The sequence below is a fragment of the Eptesicus fuscus genome, chromosome 9, assembly GCF_027574615.1.
Source record: "Eptesicus fuscus isolate TK198812 chromosome 9, DD_ASM_mEF_20220401, whole genome shotgun sequence".
Classification (NCBI taxonomy): Eukaryota; Metazoa; Chordata; class Mammalia; order Chiroptera; family Vespertilionidae; genus Eptesicus; species Eptesicus fuscus.
Window position 1 is genome coordinate 12,803,037 of NC_072481.1, and position 18,297 is coordinate 12,821,333.

The window sequence follows — 18,297 nt, forward strand, 5'->3', positions numbered from 1 at the left end:
AGATCTAGATGTCAGCAGGGTTGGTTTCTTCCAAGAGCTGCAGGGGAGGCTGGGTTCCAGGCCCCTCTCCTTGGCCTGTCCATGGCCATCTTCCCTCTAAGTGTCTTTCTCTGTGTCCAAAGTCTCCCTTTTGGTAAAGACCCTGGTCATATGGGATTAGGGCCCACGCTAATGACCTCCTCTTAATTAATTACACCTGCAATGACCCTTGGTCCAAATGATTACATTCTGGGGTATTAGAGGTTAGAACTTCAACATAGGGATTGGGGCGGGGGTGGGGGGGGGCACAACCCATAACACATGGCTTGTAGGGGAGGGCACACCCTACGGATGGATTTCACGGAGCAAAGCTGCAACGCCAGCTTATTCTTTGAAGTTAGAGGAAAATACATTTTATTTTGTTTGTTTGTTTTTTATTTTTTATAAATATATTTTTATTGATTTCAGAGAGGAAGGAAGAGGGAGAGGGAGAAACATCAATGATGAGAGAGAATCATTGGTTGGCTGCTTCCTGCACCCCCCACACTGGGGATCAAGCCCATAACCCGGGCATGTGCCCTGAACGGGTATCGAACCATGACCTCCTTGTTCATAGGTCGACGCTCAACCACTGAGCCACGCCAGCTGGGCGACGAGAATACATTTTATCTTACTTTATGCACTATCATTTGGGGTCTCTGTTACATTTGTGCAAACATGTGTCATCAGTCAAGATCCGGGAGGAGAACTCCAGGGGTAATTGAAGAATATTTAACAAAAGTACAGACAGGGTTGGAGAAATTAACAAGGGATGGTGAGCATCCCGTGGCTAGCAACAATGGGGCAGAGGGAGGGGCAGTGAATGGAGACAGGGCCTTGGTGGAAGGACGCAGCCATTGCCAACCTGAGGCAATGGAGGGAGCTGGAGAATAGATACTGGAACTGCTCTCTCTTCCATCCTCCAGTCTCCTGCTGGCACCTTCCATGGGCTGAACCAAACCCAGAGGACAAGAGCCCACTGATGCAATCCATCAGGTCGGCCAAAGGGGCAGGGTGGGGCTGGTGGGGCTGGGTGGAGAGCAGATGGAGAGGATCCAGCACTGACTGAATTCCTGCTGCTCACTCTCCCTGCTGGCTGTGAGCTCAGAGGACTTGTCATCCAGGCAGAAAGATCCCCGCTGACCAGGACAATGCCTGGAATCTAGTAGGTGTTCAACAAATATTTGTTGAATGTGTATATGCCAGGAAGACAGGGGAGTAAGGAGGAGGGCTTCACACCTCCTTCACCACCATCCCCCAGAGCAGCTGGGGGGAGGGACTCCCACCCCACCCCTGCTCAGGCCCAGACAGACATGGCACTAGCCGTGGGAAGAAGACTGTCCCTGGTCCTCATCCCTCCCAGCACTATGGACCAACAATCCCTCAGGTCCCAGCCCAGGCAGCGGCTTCCTTGGGACAAGAGCCACCTGCATGCGATCCCAGTCCTGGGTCTCCTCAGTGGCTTCTCGGTGCCATTGCAGGGCAGACGGGGCACTTGTTTGACCCTGGGCCTCCCTCCCCACCTGAGGCTGGGCTGTCCCATCCGAGAGGGATGGGGCTTGAAGGGGGGACTCCAGGGCAATGAGGCACCAGAGAGTTCTGGACTTAAGATCACTGTGTATGGCACGTGCCCTGGTTGCGGGTTCGATCTCCCATAGAGAGTGTGCAGGAGGCAGGCGATCAATGATTCTCTCTCATCCTTGATGTTTCTATCTCTCTTTTCTTCTCCCTTCCTCTCTGAAATCAATAAAAATATATTTTAAAAAAACATCACTGTGTATGAATCACAGTGAACGCTGGTCCTGCAGGAAAGCATTTGAACTTTTCCAATCCCATTTGACCTTTGATTCTGTACTGTGTGCCCACTGGGTTCTGTTCTGAGACCTGGGGTCACAGCTGTGAACAAAGCAGGCAAAACCCCCTGCCTCATTGGGCTCCATTCCGAACCACCATCCCAAGGCTGCCGCTGAGCTTCCCCCCGACACAGAGCCCCAGCCTCCAGATGTGCCCTTTATGAACGTCAGGGTCAATTGTACTTTCAGGGTAGAAAGAGACAGGCATCTGAAGAGTCCTTTAGCTTCATTCATTCGGTCATTGACTCTTGTAATATCATATGTATATTGTTGAGTACCTACTGTGTGCCAGGCCCCTTCTAGGCACTGGGAATTCAAAGGTGAATAAGAGACAGTTTTGTCCTCATGGAACTTCCCATCAGGTGGGAACTAGAAATAAAGGAACTCCCCAAGGAAAAGGCTCCCTAGCCGCCCACCTTCCCTCCCCTCCACATACCTACTTCCTAATTCCCCACGCTCTCCCACGCCCACTTCCACTGCCCAGTCAGGACGTGGATGGCTGTGTTTCAGGCTGAGGCCTACGGTAGAGCTGGCCCCTCCAGCTTCCTGGCCAGCACCCTCTTCCCAGGGGTTGGGAAGAGGTTCACCTGTAAGGGATTTTGCTCCATCGGCTCCTAGGCCAAAGAACCCCCAGAAGGTAAGTCAGCAGCGCCCGCTGACTATGTCCACAAGGAGGTGAATTGACCCAGCAGATGGTGATGGGACAGTGGTCCTGGAGGACAGAGGGCCAGGGTGGCCACATGTCTATCTGCAGAGCCCACAGAGAGGCCGGGACCTGCTCAAGGACACCTGGATAAAGGCTGGGACAGCTTACGGTGTGAAGTTGGGGGGGGTGGCTGTGGGTTACCTTCTGCCAGGCCAGGCAGTGACAAATCAGGGGGCTTTAAGCCAGTCCTCACAGTTCTCTGGGTCTTAATGCCCCTATTTTTCAGACAGAAGGGATGGATTAGATCATTAGGTCATTGCAGGCTCTGTTTCACCATTCTTCAGTGGAATCTGGGAGTATCTGACCTGTCTCCCACCTTCCCACAGCTTCCCCCCTCCTCCCTCTTTCTTCCTCAGCTCAGGGCCTGAGAAATCACTCTGAGCTTTAAAGCTGAGCAAACAAACATGTCCAGGCCCATAGGGAACAGGTGGTCCGGGAAGGCACAGCTATTTTTATCACAGTTTGAAGGATTTTCACAGCTGCTTCTGTTGTGTCCACACATTTTCCATGAGCCCAGAGTATTGGGGTGCAGACGTCACTGAGGGTGTAATGGGAGGGGGTGGCCTTGTGAGAGAAAACCTGCCCAGCTGATGCCTGACGTTCCGCCTGGGGGATCCATCTCAAGCAGCTCAGCATGGCCCTCCTCCCGGCTTCCAGAGCACAGAGCCCCAGAGGAGGGCTCTACGCTGCTGCGTCAGGAGCACTAGCAGGAAGGAGCCTGGCCATTCTTAGAGCTCTGGGTGTGGGGAGGGGTGACTCAGGAAAGCCTGCAGAGCCACTTTGCCTTATTTAGCAAATGTTTATTGAGCACCATAGGATATTGCAACAGCCAAGGATGTGCTGTCTTTTCCACGGATGAATGTGGACTAAGTTCACTGACTTTGTGCCAGGCACTGTGCTTCACGCTTCACAGAGGTATTGCTCTATCTCCAAAATACGCCCTGATCCCACCCCTATCTGTTTCCATCTCTACTGCCCAAGGCCAAGCCCCGCCCCTCACATTTTGCCCACCCCCTAAGTAGCTCCAGCTGGTACCCTTCTCTCTCACCCACAATCCTTCACGCAGCACCCATGAAGAGATTTTTTGAAAGCATAAATGAGATCCCAGGCCCTTCTCCCGCTTAATAAGCTCCCTCTCCCCCTCCCCCATGGCTTGCTCCTTATGCTGAAAATAAAGACCTAACTCCTATTACCTGACCAGAAAATAAACCCTACAGGATCTGTCCTTCACCCACCGCTATCTCTCATGTTTTTATTCTCTCTTTCAGGCAATAGAACTAGATAAATTATAATCCTCAGCCCATGTCATACTCTCATCATTGTTTCAGGCATCATTAGTTCACTCATGGGCCACTTTCATTTAGTTAGACATATAGTTATCTGTATATCCTATCTAATAAAGAGGGAATATGCTAATTGACTGTCACACCCTCACAAAGATGGTTGTGGCCCCAGCCAATAAGGAGGGAATATGCTAATTGACTGTCACACCCTCAAAGATGGCGACGCCCACAGCCACAAGATGGCGGCACCCAGTCCCCTCAGCCCCACTGGAGCAGCAGGCGCATGGCACGGCTGGGCCCACCCCCAGGTGGGTCCGGCCTCTCTGCACGCCTGCCTCCGGAGTCCCCCAGTCCCCTCTGCCCCCCAGCAGCCCAGGGCCAGCCCAAGGCCCAGGCAAGCCTCGGATGGCGGCTGCCCAGCTGCCCAGGGCCGGCTGAGGCTCAGGTAACCAGGGCCAGCTGAGGCTTGCCCTGCCGGCAGTGGCAGCAGCAGAGGTGTGACGGGGGCGTCGCCTTCCCCTGATCGCTGGGTCGCCTCCTGCCCCTGAGGGCTCCCGGACTGTGAGAGGGGGCAGGCCGGGCTGAGGGACCCCCCATCCAGTGCATGAATTTTCATGCACCCGGCCTCTAGTCCTATATAATAAAAGGCTAATATGCAAATCAACCGAATGGCAGAACGACTGGTTGCTGTGATGCACACTGACCACCAGGGTGCAGATGCTCAAAGCAGGAGCTTCCCCCTGGTGGTCAGTGAGCTCCCACATGGGGAGTGCGGCTCAGCCAGAAGCCAGGCTCAGGGCTGGCGAACACAGTGGTAGTGGCAGGAGCCTCTCCCACCTCCGCGGCAGCGCTAACGATGTCCAATTGACTAAGCCATCAGTCAAACATCCCCCAAGGGCTCCCGGACTAGGAGAAAGCGCTGGCCAGGCTGAGGGACACTCCCCTCCCCGAGTGCACAAATTTCGTGCACTGGGCCTCTAGTACTAGTATAAAAGCCTAATATTCAAAGTGTCCCCTCGGGAGTTCGACCGGGAGACCGGGAGTTCGATCACTAACTATGACGCGCACTGACCACCAGGGGGTGGTGTGGAATGAAGGAAGGCCCCAGCCGGCAGCCGGAAGTCCCTGATCGGCCCTGATTGCTGGCCAGGCCTAGGAACCCTACCTGTGCCCAAATTTTGTGCACCAGGCCTCTAGTTTTAAATAATGTACTTAAAGCACCTTCAAAATCACATCTAACATAATAACACAGATGAATCTCAAAAGCATTATGCTAAGTAAAAGGTACTCAGAAACAAAAGATACAGACTGTATCTTCATTTGTAGTAAAGATTCTAGAAAAGGCAAAACTGTAGTGACAGAAAGCAGACCACTGGATGCTGGGGCCAGGTGTGGGGTTAAGACAGCATGAAACCAGGCAGGAGGAAAATTTGGGGGTATTAAAAGTGTTCTGGAATGGTCGGGTGGCTCAGTTGGTTGGAGTGTCGTCCTATACACCAAAAAGGTTGTAGGTTCAATTGCCTGGTCAAGGCACGTATGAGAGGCAACAGATTGATATTTCTCACATTGATGTTCCTCACTTAAAACTGGAAAATTTTGTTATGTAAATTAACCTTCAATAAACCCAAAACAAAAACTACTAAAGCAAAGCTAGACCCTCTAGCATCATGTAACCTGACCTCATCCCCACCAGATTTCAGCCAATCACCATCCAGAATCCTAGGTCCATCACACTCTGCTTGCTTTTTTATAGTTTTGTTCACCTACTTGTAGTCCTTAAAAAGTATGTTTTTAATTTTTAGTTCTTTTAGTTAAAAAGTATGTTTTTAACTCTATAAAAAAGGACAGTAAACTGCATTTAATTATCCAGGACCTTATTCCTTAATTTACATTCCTAGGAATTATCAACATTGTGGCATGTCACTGTGATTCATTCTTTGACTGAGGATTCATACTTCATTCTCTGAATACTCTACATATATACATGCATTCTCCTTGATGGACACTTGAGGTGTGATTAAGGATTGAGGACAGGGCTGCCTGGAACATACTTGTGCACACCTCCTGGGCACATGTGCACGATTTTCTCCAGGGTTTGTACTAGGAACAGACTGCTGAGTCACAGGTGAACTCAGCTGTAGGTGTCTCCTCTTCTTTGACGCATCACCCCTACTCTCCACCTTGACTATGCTCCAGCCACACTGACCTCCGTCTCCTTAAACAAGCCAAGTCCATTCCAGCTCCTAGACCAGTGATGGGCAACCTTTTGAGCTTGGTGTGTCAAACTTCGCCAAAAAACTGAGCATAACTCGGGTAGTGTGTCACTTTGAGGAAAAAACTAACTCCAAGACTCTAGTCGCAAATGTTTCATCCTCAGGAGCAGCAAATGTTTCATCCTCGGCATGCGGCCGCGTGTCATCAGAAATGGCTACGCGTGTCAGTGCTGACACGCGTGTCATAGGTTTGCCATCACTGTCCTAGACCTTTGCATTTGCTGCCCTTTTTACTTATCCTCTAGGACTCATTCAAACACAACCTCCTCAGTCCAAATGTCTCTCTTTCTGGACCCCATCTAAATGAATTACTCCTGTTCCCACCCCAGTCACTCACATGTCATTCACTTCACAGCACCTACCGCCACACTCAGAAACAGCCTTAACTTTTTTTTTGGTTTGTTATTGTTTTTCTAGGAGAGCTGGGACCATGTCTTATTTACTGGTGCACCCCCTGATATAGAGAAAATATTCAACAAAAAATTTTTTAAATGTGGTTTTATTGATTTCAGAGAGGAAGGGAGAGGGAGAGAGAGATAGAAACATCAACGATAAGAGAGAATCATTGATCAGCTGCCTCCTGCATGCCCCGCATTGGGGATCGAGCCTGCAACCCAGACATGTGCCCTGACCGAGAATCATAGCCTCCCGAAAGGCCCACGTTCAACCACTGAACCACACCAGCCAATTTTTTTTATTTTTATTGAGGTGGATACTGATATCAGTTCCATGTTAGAGATGAGAAATCTGAAGCTCAGAGAGGTTAATCCTCATGCCCAAGGTTGCAGAGCTTGGAGGTGGCAGGATTTGAATCTAGGTCTGACCAGTTCCAAAGTCCATGTTCTTTCCTGAGGGAGGCTGTTTTGTTCTCCTGTGAACTTTCCTTCCCCCTCCCCTGTTATCAGCAGGCCATTCGGTGCCACCTGTAAAGCCGCATGAGGGAACTCTGTGGCTACACAGGTAGCATTGTGTAGAACTCTGGGGCCTGTCGTTGGCTGTCATTCCCTCTTTTGCAGTGGGGGTGGGGCCATGGCCTTGGACCGTGGGAGACCTGGATTTCCACCACCTGTTCCAGAAATGGGCCCAGTCCAGTCCCCCCACCAACCTTCTGCCCTATATTAGAGTCCCGGCTCTGGGCCTCTTTCTTATCATCTCAAAACACACGATGCTCCGGCTGCTGAGTTCCCTCCTCTTGGTGGCCCTCGGTAAGACCCCAGCCTGTGTTTGTGTGACACTGGGTCAGGAGCCCTTGAAGTCTGCCCCCTGCCCTGGACCTCATGAACCCAGCATGTATAGGAGGGGGTCTTCAGCTTATACCTAGGGCATGCTTGAGGGGGCTTTCAGCCTGGTACTTGAGCAGGATAATGGAGGGGAAGCCATGGGTGGACCCGTTTAGGAGAAAGACCCAAAGGGCTATCGTGGGAATCCTCAATGGGGGCAACAAACAGTCTAATGGTGAAAAGTTTGGGCTCTGTGGTTAGACTGCTTAGGTTGGAAATACTGCTCCTTTGCTTAACCCTCCAACTCTCCTCTCACACTCCTCCTACCCGCTCCATATTCCATGGTCTAACCTTTCCCTGGTCGCTCTGGCACACTGCATTCAGCTCAGGGCCACCTCCTTTAAGACGCCTTCCTTGACTGACAGTAATAGCTATCACTTCTCAAAGGCTCTTGAGCTCTAGGCACTGTTCTAAGGGCACTAAATCCTTCAGTGTTGCCATGGGAAGAGGCCACATGTTCATCCCTATCCCTGGACTCCTGGGACTCTGCTATAGTCCAAATGCTCACAGTTCATATGCAAGGCTACTGAGGTCCAGAGAGGGGAAGGGGCTTGTAGGGGGTCACATAGCCAGTTTGTGGCACAGCTGGGACTGGGACCCAGAATTCTTCTTAGCTTCTGGGGACCTTCTAGCTGATTGACACCACTGCTCTCCCTTCCAGCCTCGGGCTGTGGCCGACCTTCTTACCACCCTTCCACCCGGGTGGTCAATGGTGAGGACGCGGTCCCCTACAGCTGGCCCTGGCAGGTAAGAGCTATACCCATGGCACTGTTTCCTTCCACAGGCTCTGTACCTTGCGCTCTGACTGCAAGGCATCTAGTCTTAACCCCATTGCTTTGCTTCTGGTATTCACTTCAGCTTCCAAAGGCCAGAAAACCCTCGGACAATCTATGTGGAAGTTTTGCCCATTCAACCTGTAACCCTCACCAGGATGTTTGCAAGTTAAACGTGGAATCTGGAGAGGGCAATGTTTAACCCAATGGTTGGTGTACTAAGTAGAATGTCAGGCTCTGCATATAGGAAGGGAGATTTCTGGGGACTCATTTCTGGACTCCTTGAATTGTATAAAAGAGCTATAATGTCACCCACCTGCTGTGGCTCAGTTAGTTGAGGGTCCTCCCATGCACCGAGAGGTTACCAGTTCAAGTCACTGGTTCAATTCCCAGTCAGGGCACATTCTACATTCCCAGTTGGGGAATATGCCTGCCTGGTTGTGGGTTTGATCCCTGGTAAGGGATGTGTAGGAGACAACTGATCACATCAATGTTTTTCTCTCCCTCTCCCTTCCTCTATCTCTAAAATTCAATAAACTAGTCTTTAAATATATATATTTTTTAATTCAGTGGCTCAATAGCCACATGTGGCTAGTGGCTACCATATTGGACAGCCAAAATAGAGAACATTTCCATCACCACAGAAACTCCTATTGGATAGCACTGGTTTATAGCAGGAGTCCCTTATAGCAGTATTCTATAAGGGACCAGAGAGTGAATATTTTAGCCTTTGTTGGCCATATAGTTTTTATTGCAATGGCTTCGCTCTGCCATTATAGCATGAAAGCATAGATGATACATAAATGAATGAGTATGACTCTTTCCCAATAATCTTATGTACAAAAATAGACCATAATCCCAATTGGGTCCAGGAGCTACGACTTGCCAACCCCTGGTAAGTAGGAGCTTTTGAAAATCTGAATGTGGAAAATAAGAAGAGAGGCAGAGAACTTGAGGTGGGTTGTGCCTCAGAGGACCCAAGAAAGGGCCTTAAAAGAACTGAGGTTCGGAAGAACTGGGTGCCTGATAGAACAGAGGACCTGGGGCTCTAGAGACAGAAAATGGGAAGGCAGAGAACATGGAGATCCCCAGGGAAATCAGAGGGCTGGGAGTTGGAGGGGCTTTTGGACAGAGCGAGTGGGATTCTAGTGGGAAAGTGACAGGGCCAGCATGAGCAGCTGCATAGGTTGGGCACTGCGTCTTTCTAGAGGGCTCCGTTCTTTTCTGCAGGCATGATGCCCTCTGGAGTTGTACAGTGCATGTACACAGCCAGGGGTAGCAACCCTCCTTGTGGGGTTCAAACCATTCAGGCTTCTCCCTCCTTGGCCCCCAGATCTCCCTGCAGTATGAGAAGAATGGAGCCTTTCACCACACCTGTGGTGGCACCCTCATTGCCCCCGACTGGGTCATGACTGCGGGCCACTGCATCTCGTGAGTTCTCTCACTTGCCCCGTCCCTGCATGTGACCCTGGCAGGCCAGGGTGGTGGGTGGCTGTGGAAGGGACGGAGGGAGGGAGGCCAGTCAGGCCTGGACTGACCTTACCTCCACTGGCAGGAGCTCCATGACCTACCAGGTGGTGCTGGGAGAGTATGACCGGGCTGAGGATGAGGGCCCCGAGCAGGTGATCCCCATTAACTCTGAGGATCTCTTCGTGCACCCACTCTGGAACCCCAACTGCGTGGCCTGTGGGTAAGTGAACTCTCAGGCCTGGGACCTAAGGGCTCCTCTACTCATCCCTCCATCACCCAAAGCCAATTCTGGGTCCAGCAAGCTGTGCCCAGGTCCACATGCTGAGGGTCGGAGCCAGCAGAGCCTTTAAGGACCATCGACACCAAACCTCTCTCCCTAAGTAGGGGACAGCAGGGCCCAAGGAGGGGCAGGGACTCCCCCAAGGCCACTTGGCTGGTTGGCTTCAGAGCCCAGGATTCCTCTAGAACCCAGTCTCCCAAATCCAAGAGTTCCTCCATTCAACAGCTATCACCCAGTGCATCTTGGGTTCCCAGCACCATGGGTCAAAGGAGAAGCACTGGACTAAGAGTCAGGCTCCAGCACTAAGTCAGTTCATGGCCTGGGAAAGTCACTGCCCTTCTCAGGCCTCAGTTTTACCACTTTCCAAGGGTGAACTCTGTGCTTCCTGGGTGGTTATGAAGGTCAAGGAGGCAATCACTGGGTGAGGACACAAAGCGGGGCCACTTCAGGCCCTCAACCATATGCAAAACTGTGTGTCTGGATGGTTTAGTATTTTTGGTGGGAAGGTCACAGAAGAGTGCAGAACCCCTAAAAGTGCAGGACAAGAATGAGGGGCCATGATGATCAAGACCTTGACCTGTCCTCACGGAACTCCTGGAGTAAGTGGAGAGAAAAATCAGATCCAGGTGAAGTGAGTTGAGTGACAAGCAGGTGGATGAAGACCAAGAGCAGGGGGTCTCAAAGGGTGGTCCCCAGGCCAGCAGCATCAGCTTCCCCTGCAAACTTGTTAGAAATGTGAATTTTCCAGCCCCTCCAAGACCCCCTGCATCAAAAACTCTAGGGTGGGGCCCAGCAACCTGTGTTTTAACAAGCCTTCCTGGTGATTCTGATGCAGCTGAAGTGTGAGAACCACTGGGGTAAAAGCTGAGGACAGCTGTGAAGGTCAAGGGTGAGCAGGGAGCTGAAAAGGTCTGCAGGGAAAAGGGGCAGATGTAGTCGGAATGTGAAATATCCGGAGCGAGGGCTCGGAGGTGGGGCTTGGTCTGGGGGATAACCAGGCTCCCATGACTCTTCCCTCCTCCCCAGCAATGACATCGCCCTCATCAAGCTGTCTCGCCCCGCCAAGCTGGGAGACTCAGTCCAGCTCGCCTGCCTCCCTCCTGCCGATGAAATCCTGCCCAACGAGGCACCCTGCTACATCAGTGGCTGGGGCCGACTCTACAGTACGTGCTGGCCCCCACCCAGCCACAGGGACAGTGGGCAGAAAGGCAGGGCCTGGGAACAGAGGTTGAGGTCAACCCCTGGACCGGTCCTTGCACTTTTTCCCGTTCCTCCTCCAGCAGCAGCCTTCTCCTCTCTCCTCCCAAACATGAATATGCTCGATTGAACATGTTTAGTGAGTGCCAGGTGCCGGGGAAGCAGGTAGACAAAGCGGACAGGACTCTATAACCTGGTGGGAAGAGAGTCCCCATCTTCCCCATCAGAACCTCCACCCCACCCTGAGGCTCCCAGCCCTGACTCCCAGACCCCAGCCTAAGCCCTGCACCCCAAGACCCCTCACTCAGCGCTCTCCACCCCCACAGCTGGCGGGCCACTCCCTGACAAGCTGCAGCAAGCCCTGCTGCCCGTGGTGGACCATGAGCACTGCTCCAAGTGGGACTGGTGGGGCAGCTCCGTGAAGAAGACCATGGTGTGCGCCGGTGGGGACATCCGCTCCGGATGCAACGTGAGTCAGCTCCCCGGGCTACAGCCGCTCAGCGGGGCGGCCAGGGCCCTGGGGTACCACGTCTGCCTGGAAGGTGCAGGAGGAGTCTCGCCTGCTGGCCCCATTCAGCCTCCAGGCCAGCGGGTCTGAGAGGAAGTTAGGTAGTTCAGACACACATTCCCAGCCCGGTGTCATGACCTTTGGATTCTAGTCCTAGCCACACACTGCCTTGACCTGGGCCAGTCCCTGGTCCTCAGGCTTCCCCATCAACACAACAAGGGATATTGACTTCTCAAAGTCATCTTCGACTCTGTTGTCCTGAAGTTATAATTAAACAAAACTATTATTGTATTAGAAGAGAGTATAACAAGGAAAAAAAAAGTGAGGATGAACAATCACATTAATAGTTAACTGTGGCCGAAACCAGTTTGGCTCAGTGGATAGAGCGTCGGCCTGAGGACTGAAGGGTCCCAGGTTCGATTCCAGTCAAGGGCATGTACCTTGGTTGCGGGCACATCCCCACTAGGAGGTGTGCAAGAGGCAGCTGATCGATGTTTCTCTTTCATCGATGTTTCTAACTCTCTATCCCTCTCTCTTCCTCTCTGTAAAAAATCAATAAAATATATTAAAAAAGAAAAAAAAAGATAAGAAAACTATGAGAAAAAAAATAGTTAACTGTGGTACTAATAATGGGAACAATCATTTATTAACTACTTCCTTTCTACTAGGCATCGTGCTAAGATCATATAATCTATCATCTCATTTAATTCTCACAAAATCCCATTAGACCGATACTATTCCTCATCACGAAGAGCAAACTGAGGTTCAGACAGGCCAAGTAATACAGGTTTCTCAAAATCCCCAAAGTCAGAATCGACTCCTTACAGCTCAGACATGGCTCAGCACCCCCTCCCCCTGCTCTCTACCATTCCAGGGTGACTCTGGAGGACCCCTCAACTGCCCCGCTGCAGATGGCTCCTGGCAGGTCCATGGTGTGACCAGCTTCGTTTCTGCCTTCGGCTGCAACACCCGCAAGAAGCCCACCGTGTTCACGCGTGTCTCAGCCTTTAACGACTGGATCCAGGAGGTGAGCAGGCAGATGAGCCAGGAGCGCTCCGTGTGCTGCTCCTCTGAGAGGTGCCCAGGGGAGGGGAGAAGGGGGGTCAGACAGCAGTTCCTGAGGAGGGCCTCGAAGGATCCTAGTAAAGGGGTCCTTGGTGACATTCCAGAAGGCTGGGGGATGTTTTCTGCTACAGTGTGGCCCCAAGAACTTCAATAGCTTCTGGGTGGAGCTTAGAACTGCTGAACGTTCTTATTTCAGCAAGTGTTTATAAAGTGCCTCCTCTGTGCAGGTCTTTTCTTTGTCCAAGCATTGCCTCGTGGCGGGACAGATAATTAAATAAACAGTAATGATGAGCTGTGATTCAAGAAGCTCAGGCCCCAGTGACAGTGCAAATATCAGCTGGGGTTGAATGGTGAGGGGGATTAATGTTTGTAATAGTAATAGCCACCATGGAGAAACTACTTAAGTATGTACCAGGCGCTGTAATAAGCACCTTAGTGGATAGTTTAATGAAAAAAAAACCCATGAGGTGACTACTATGATTACCCCCATTATACAGATGAAGAAACTGAGGCTCAGAGAGGTCAAGTCACCCTCCCAGGGTCACATAGCTAATGAATGACATGGCTGGGAGTTTAACCCAGTCCCATCTGGCTTCAGAACCTGTGTTCCTAACTAGACTCCTCTGTGTCTCCCCCGCCCCCTTGTTTTTCCAGACCATGGCAAGCAACTAGAACCAAGGCCTGGGTGGCAGTCCAGATCCACACTCTGCAAAAAAAATAATAAAGATCTCTCAGAAAATTCCAACTCCAGGCTTGCTTCCTTCTTTAACTCACCTCTTCCCCTTCAGCCCTTTCCTAAAATGGTAGGTCTGCTATGTAGAGACAAGACCATGTCCAACTTTGTCATATGAAGATGAGGAAACAATGAGACCCAGCTAGAAGAAGGAAGTTGCTGCAGGGTGACCAACATCCCAGCTTGCCTGGGAGTGATGGGGATCCCAGGACACAGGACATGCAGTGCTGAAACTGGGAGAGTTGGTCACCCTATATAGCCACACATTATCATTGGTTTTTCAATGCAGGAAACATGGTAGAACCTGCAGGAAAACTGACTTTGCCAGCTCCTTGGGAAGGCCATGCTTTTTCTGCTTCCACGGATAGGCTGGGGAAGGAGGACTACAGTCCTTCATTCATTCAACAGCATTCATTCCAGGTTCCAGAAGAGGGCTCAGCGGGGGGAGATGACATGGTTCCTGCCCTGAAATAGCTCATTATTTAGATAGAAATAAGTGTATCAGAATCATCCATCAGGACACTTACTAGCACCTCCTTTGTGTAAATTTCAGGGCTGGGAGTACAGAGGTGAGTAGGACCATGTCAGGAAAGCCCTTGCTGGGAGGGAGCAGACGCACGCAGATGTGCGCCCAGTGCTGACAATGAGGTCGGAGCCCCGTGAGCTGCCGTTGAGGTCCAAGACTGCTGGCACGCAGCCAAAAGCAACATTAAAAACAATGAATTCCTTTACGCATGTTTTTCCTGAATACCATGGTTTTTCCTGAATACCATGAAAGAAAATATGGTCCCACTGAGGACATACATATATATCTTTTTAAAAAAATACATTTTTATTGATTTCAGAGAGGAAGGGAGAGGGAGAGAGAGATAGAAACATCAATGAGAGAGAATCATTGATCAGCTGCCTCCTGCATGACCCCTACTGGGGATCAAGCCTGCAACCCAGGCATCTGCCCTGACTGGGAGTCGAACCTGGGACTCTTCAGTCCGCAGGCCAACGTGCTCTATCCACTGAGCAAAACCAGCTAGGGCCACCCATATATCATTTTTTTTCAATATATTTTATTGATTTTTTACAGAGAGGAAGGGAGAGGGATAGAGAGTCAGAAACATCGATGGGAGAGAAACATTGATCAGCTGCCTCCTGCACACCTCCCACTGGGGATGTGCCCGCAACCAAGGTACATGCCCTTGACCAGAATCGAACCTGGGACCCTTCAGTCCACAGGCCAACACTCTATCCACTGAGCCAAACCGGTTAGGGCAATTTTTAACATTAATGTTGTTTCATTACTCCTCCCCCCCTTTAAAAATCATACTTCTAATTTTGAAAGTTGAAAAGGTTCAACATAATGTAGGACACATCCAAATAGCTTCCCTCCAGAATGATCAAATTTTACACTTTTGCTTCATATTTTCTGAAAATAATAACTACAGTTAAGGTGGAGACTCCTCTGTACTCTTCCCAGAGGTCACCATCATCACAGGTGTGGGGTCATTAACCCTATTACTGCTTGTCCTTTAGGGCACATAGTAGGATAGCCCTTGCCTGCCCCTTGAAGTTTGGTTTGGCCACGTGGCTTGCTCTGGGGGAAGATCTGAGATTCAGGACGATTTGCCAAGGACTCTTTCCCTTTGCTCTGGCAACTGGTGGCTACAGGTCAGCCGGGTCCGGAGTGAGGAGCCATGGAGCAGAACCTCTGCTGACCCCTGCTGGACATGTAGCACAGGCAACAAATAAACTCTTTATAAGCCACTGTGATTTCCCGTGTTTGTTACAGAAGCACTACTCGAACCTATTCTGACTGGTAAAATGAGTTTGGTGTTTCTCTTTCTACTTGATGCTGTCATATTTTTATTGCATATAAATATCTATAAACAACATATTGTATTGTTGGAGTTTTTATTATTTATTTATTAAGAGAACATTTATTTGGTAAATCACAGAGGCAGAAAAGGTAATTCCTAGAAAAATGGGCTTAGGAAACAAGTTGTAGAGGTAAAGAAAGAGCCCTTGGGGCTTGGGCGTGAGGAAGCTAATAGGCAGGGACAAGGAGGCGGAGGGAGAGGGGAAAGGAGTGCTCCCGGGAGGGAGAGCACCTGCATTGTGGGAGTTTTTAAAAATACATGCATGATGCCCGGCTGGCGCGGCTCAGTGGTTGAGTGTGAACCTGTGAACCAGGAGGTCATGGTTTGATTTCTGGTCAGGGCACATGCCCAGGATTGCAGGCTGGATCCCCAGTGTGGAATGTGCAGGAGGCAGCCCATCAATGATTCTCTCTCATCATTGACATTTTTATCTCTCCCTCTCCCTACCTCTCTGAAATCTATAAAAATATGCCCTAACTGGCTTGTCTCAGTGAATAGAGTGTCCGCTTGTGGACTCAAGGGTCCCAGGTTCGATTCTGGTCAAGGGCATGTGCCTTGGTTGCAGGCACATCCCCAGTAGGAGGTGTGCAGGAGGCAGCTGATCGATGTTTCTCTCTCATCGATGTTTCTAACTCTCTCTCCCTCTCCCTTCCTCTCTGTAAAAAAAAAAAAAAAAAATCAATAAAATATATTTAAAATAAATAAATAAATAAATAATCCATGCATAGTTTCATGTCATATGGATGATTTTGCTTCTTTTACCCAACATTATGTTTCTGAGTTCTATCCAGGCTGATTTTTTTTAAAATATATTTTTATTGATTTTTTACAGAGAGGAATAGAGAGTTAGAAACATCAATGAGAGAGAAGCATTGATCAGCTGCCTCCTGCACACCCCCCACTGGGGATGTGCCCACAACCAAGGTACATGCCCTTGACCGGAATTGAACCTGGGACCTTCAGTCTGCAGGCCGACGCTCTATCCAGTGAGCCAAACCAGCTAGGGTTCCAGGCTGATTTCTATACCTCTAGCTCATTGCTGCTGGTTTTATAGAGTCTCCCACTATACAACACTGGTTTTTTATCATTCTCCCTCTACTGATGGACAGTCACACGAGGGCCAATTCTTTGTGGTTACAAATAGTGCCTCAATGAATGTCCTTGGACATATCTCCAGGTGCACATGTGTGAGTTTCTCTAGGGTATATTCCAGGAAATGGAATTGCTGAGGGGGAGGGTGTGCTCATTTGCAACTTTACCAATTGCCAAATTTCTCTCAAAAGTGATTGTATCAACAATACTTCTCAAGATTTCTTTTTTCCTTTTCCCATCCACTGCCTCCATATATTACAACCGCCCCACATCTTTCTTAAGTCTCTCCCACAAACTCTCGTCCAGCCCTTACACCCACGCCAGCTACGACAAAAGCCCAAGAAGCTCGGGTCTGGCAGGGCCTGAGTGAGGGCAAGGAAGAAACTGGGTCAGGCACAGCAGAGACCTCTGTGTCATGGGAGTGTGGGAGAGGATGGGAGAAATTCTCGGACCAGCGTATGTTAATACTTCGTGTTGAGTCAGATAGTGCCGGGTGATAAATGGAACTGCCAGGTGTTCTAAGGCACCACAGAGCTGCAAAAACTGAAGAGCTACTTCTTTCTAATGGGTCAGGGAAGGGCCCTTGAACAATTTTCCAAAATAGTTTTAGGATAAAGGGCAGTCAAATGTGTAAAATTCCACCCTGTGGTTGGTCAGTGGGTCCTCAGGGGCCCTCCTCCACCCAGCCTCACAGTGAGGCTGAGAACTGCTATGACACCTTTCTCATACATGGGCAGCAGAGAAGTTAGGAAATCTTGCCTTAAAGTTTATCAATAATTCCATTTCCTCTTGTTTAATCCCCACGTCTCAACAATTCAAATCCTTTAAAAACCATATAGTCAATGCTTCCGGTCAAGATGCATACTCACATCCTCCCACAACCACATCAAAATTACAACTAAACTACAGAACAACCATCATTCAGAGCTGCCTGAAATCCAGCTGAACAGAAGTCCCATAACTAAGGCTAAAAGAAGCCACGTGGAGACTGCAATACAGGGAGCCTTCCAGTCTCCAACGAGGTAATTGCTGATATAAAGATGATATTTTAGCCCTAGCCTGTTTGCTCATTGGGTAGAGCCTCCGCCTGCAGACTGTAAGGGTCCTCTTTTCGATTCCTCCTCCATCAAGGGCACTTGCCTGGGTTGCAGGCTCGATCCCCAGTAGGGGGCGTGCAGGAGGCAGCTGATAATGACTCTCATCATTGTTTGTTTCTATCTCTCTCCCTCTCCCGTTCTCTCTCTCTAAAACCAATAAGAATCTGTTTTTTAAAAAACAGTGAAAATGCTTGAACTATGTAGCCACATGAGCTGGACAGAAGTGCGCAACAATAATGTCTTGATTCATGCTGCCCCCTGGTGGTCAGCATACATCATAGCGAGTGGTTGAACTCCCAGTCAGTAGAACTCCCCAGGGGACAATTTGCATATTAGCCTTTTATTATATAGGATAGGATATCCATATCTGTATAGAAGGTGTCCATCATATCCTCTTTAGAGCAGTCTGTATAGTATTCTCTTTTTGTAAAAAAAGTATCATTTGTAAAAGAATGAATACACGTATATGTTTCTGTGTGCTTACAAGAGAATTGTAAAGAACACACACCAAATTGTTAGGTGGTTATATTTGTTGGGGAACTTTGGTTTATTTATATATTGTTTGGGATTTTAAAACAGAAAAAAAAATGTCTTGATTTACGTGGAACAGATTGCCCATCAGACACTGAGCTTTTCCTTCACCATTCTAGACTCAAACCCAAACTACATTCAGACTCAAACGAGCTCAGTATGACTTTAAAACTTCAGTTCATAACCATCAGCAATTGGGAAGTCTTGGGAAGGGGTCCACAGGACTAAGATCGATCCTCCCAGATGCATGGTCGCACCCTGGACAAG

The 18,297-nt window shown here is 49.6% G+C and overlaps 1 protein-coding gene across 1 annotated transcript; it reads left to right on the forward strand.

Annotated features, from left to right (window-relative positions):
• The first annotated feature begins 7,298 nt into the window (after window positions 1-7,298).
• LOC103291972 (chymotrypsin-like elastase family member 3B) lies at window positions 7,299-13,409 on the forward strand. The gene is made up of 8 exons (XM_008148121.3): window positions 7,299-7,338; window positions 8,075-8,160; window positions 9,520-9,617; window positions 9,742-9,876; window positions 10,963-11,099; window positions 11,460-11,602; window positions 12,516-12,668; window positions 13,361-13,409. The coding sequence occupies exons 1-8, from the start codon at window positions 7,299-7,301 to the stop codon at window positions 13,376-13,378; spliced, it is 810 nt and encodes a 269-aa protein (XP_008146343.1). The 3' UTR covers window positions 13,379-13,409.
• The last annotated feature ends 4,888 nt before the right edge of the window (window positions 13,410-18,297 follow it).